The 927-nt window shown below is 44.8% G+C and overlaps 1 protein-coding gene across 1 annotated transcript in view; it reads left to right on the top strand.

Moving 5' to 3' along the window:
* Nucleotides 1-230: 230 nt before the first annotated feature.
* The window catches only part of LOC119582189, a gene marked incomplete at its 3' end in the record, with an annotated part of 38,718 nt that continues 38,021 nt past the window's right edge, over nucleotides 231-927 (top strand). Inside the window, 1 exon segment of the mRNA XM_037930424.1 lies at nucleotides 231-729. Coding sequence (XP_037786352.1) covers nucleotides 665-729 — 65 coding nt within the window.

The following is a 927-nucleotide window of genomic DNA, read 5'->3' as shown; positions in this document are numbered from 1 at the left end:
ACCGTCGGCCGCTCCTCGTCATTTCTCGCGGCCCGAAATCCGCTGCGATCCGCGACCGGCCCGCCGACCGACCCTCCCGCCGTCCGTTTTCGCGCGCAGTTCGGCCAGTCCCGGACGAATGCGAGGCCGGCTCGCGAAGCCCTTCGAACCGTTTCGAAAAAAGGGCGAGTAGCTTCAAATCCTTTTTCCCGAATGGGTCCCCCTTTGTTAATTTTTTTCCTTCTTTTCCTGGAGTGGTCCTCTATTCTGCTTGTATTTCGAGCCAATCTACCGTGAAAATTAATGTTTTCTAAATGAAAAAACAATAAATTCCTAATTAAGAAAAGTACAAAGATGTTTTCAGTGTTTTGCTTCATTCCGAAAGTGAGCCTTCTTTTTCTCTCTCCCTTTTTCCTACTGTAAAAGCCCCATCCAGAGTGTATACCAACACCTTTCTTCGTTTCACAGCCCTAGAAAAAGGTAAATAAATAAGACAACTATACAAAAAGAAAACGAAAACACAAAGAAAGCAAATGCATGGCCCCAAGTGAGTGTGTTTTAGCCCAGCAGATCCAACTCCCAAGAGAAACAGAACCATCTTTCCCACTTTCTTCGCCGGAAGTGTAAGGGAATTTCACGTGTTCCCTATGGCTCCTAAAAGGCCATAGTTAACTGACTACAGGTAATGGCCCTCTTCGCAACAAGCTCATCTTCGAAAGCAAAGCCTGGAGCGCCTGCAAAGAGTCTTGCGTGAGTATTTGGTGTCTGTTTTCAGTGTGCGAATAGATGACCGTGATAAAGTTAACTGCTTTTTATCTTATGCTTATGACTGAGAAATAGTATTGCCGTAGAAATAAAATAGAAGCAGTAGGGTAACTATGCTTGGCAGAAGTTTTTTTTTAGAAAGGTCTTGAACTACACCCTGAGATATGACTTTCATGCTTCAGG

Source organism: Penaeus monodon, chromosome 15, assembly GCF_015228065.2.
Source record: "Penaeus monodon isolate SGIC_2016 chromosome 15, NSTDA_Pmon_1, whole genome shotgun sequence".
NCBI classification, from domain to species: domain Eukaryota; kingdom Metazoa; phylum Arthropoda; class Malacostraca; order Decapoda; family Penaeidae; genus Penaeus; species Penaeus monodon.
Note: the sequence above shows the minus strand (reverse complement) of the source record. Positions and strands in the feature narration are given on the sequence as shown.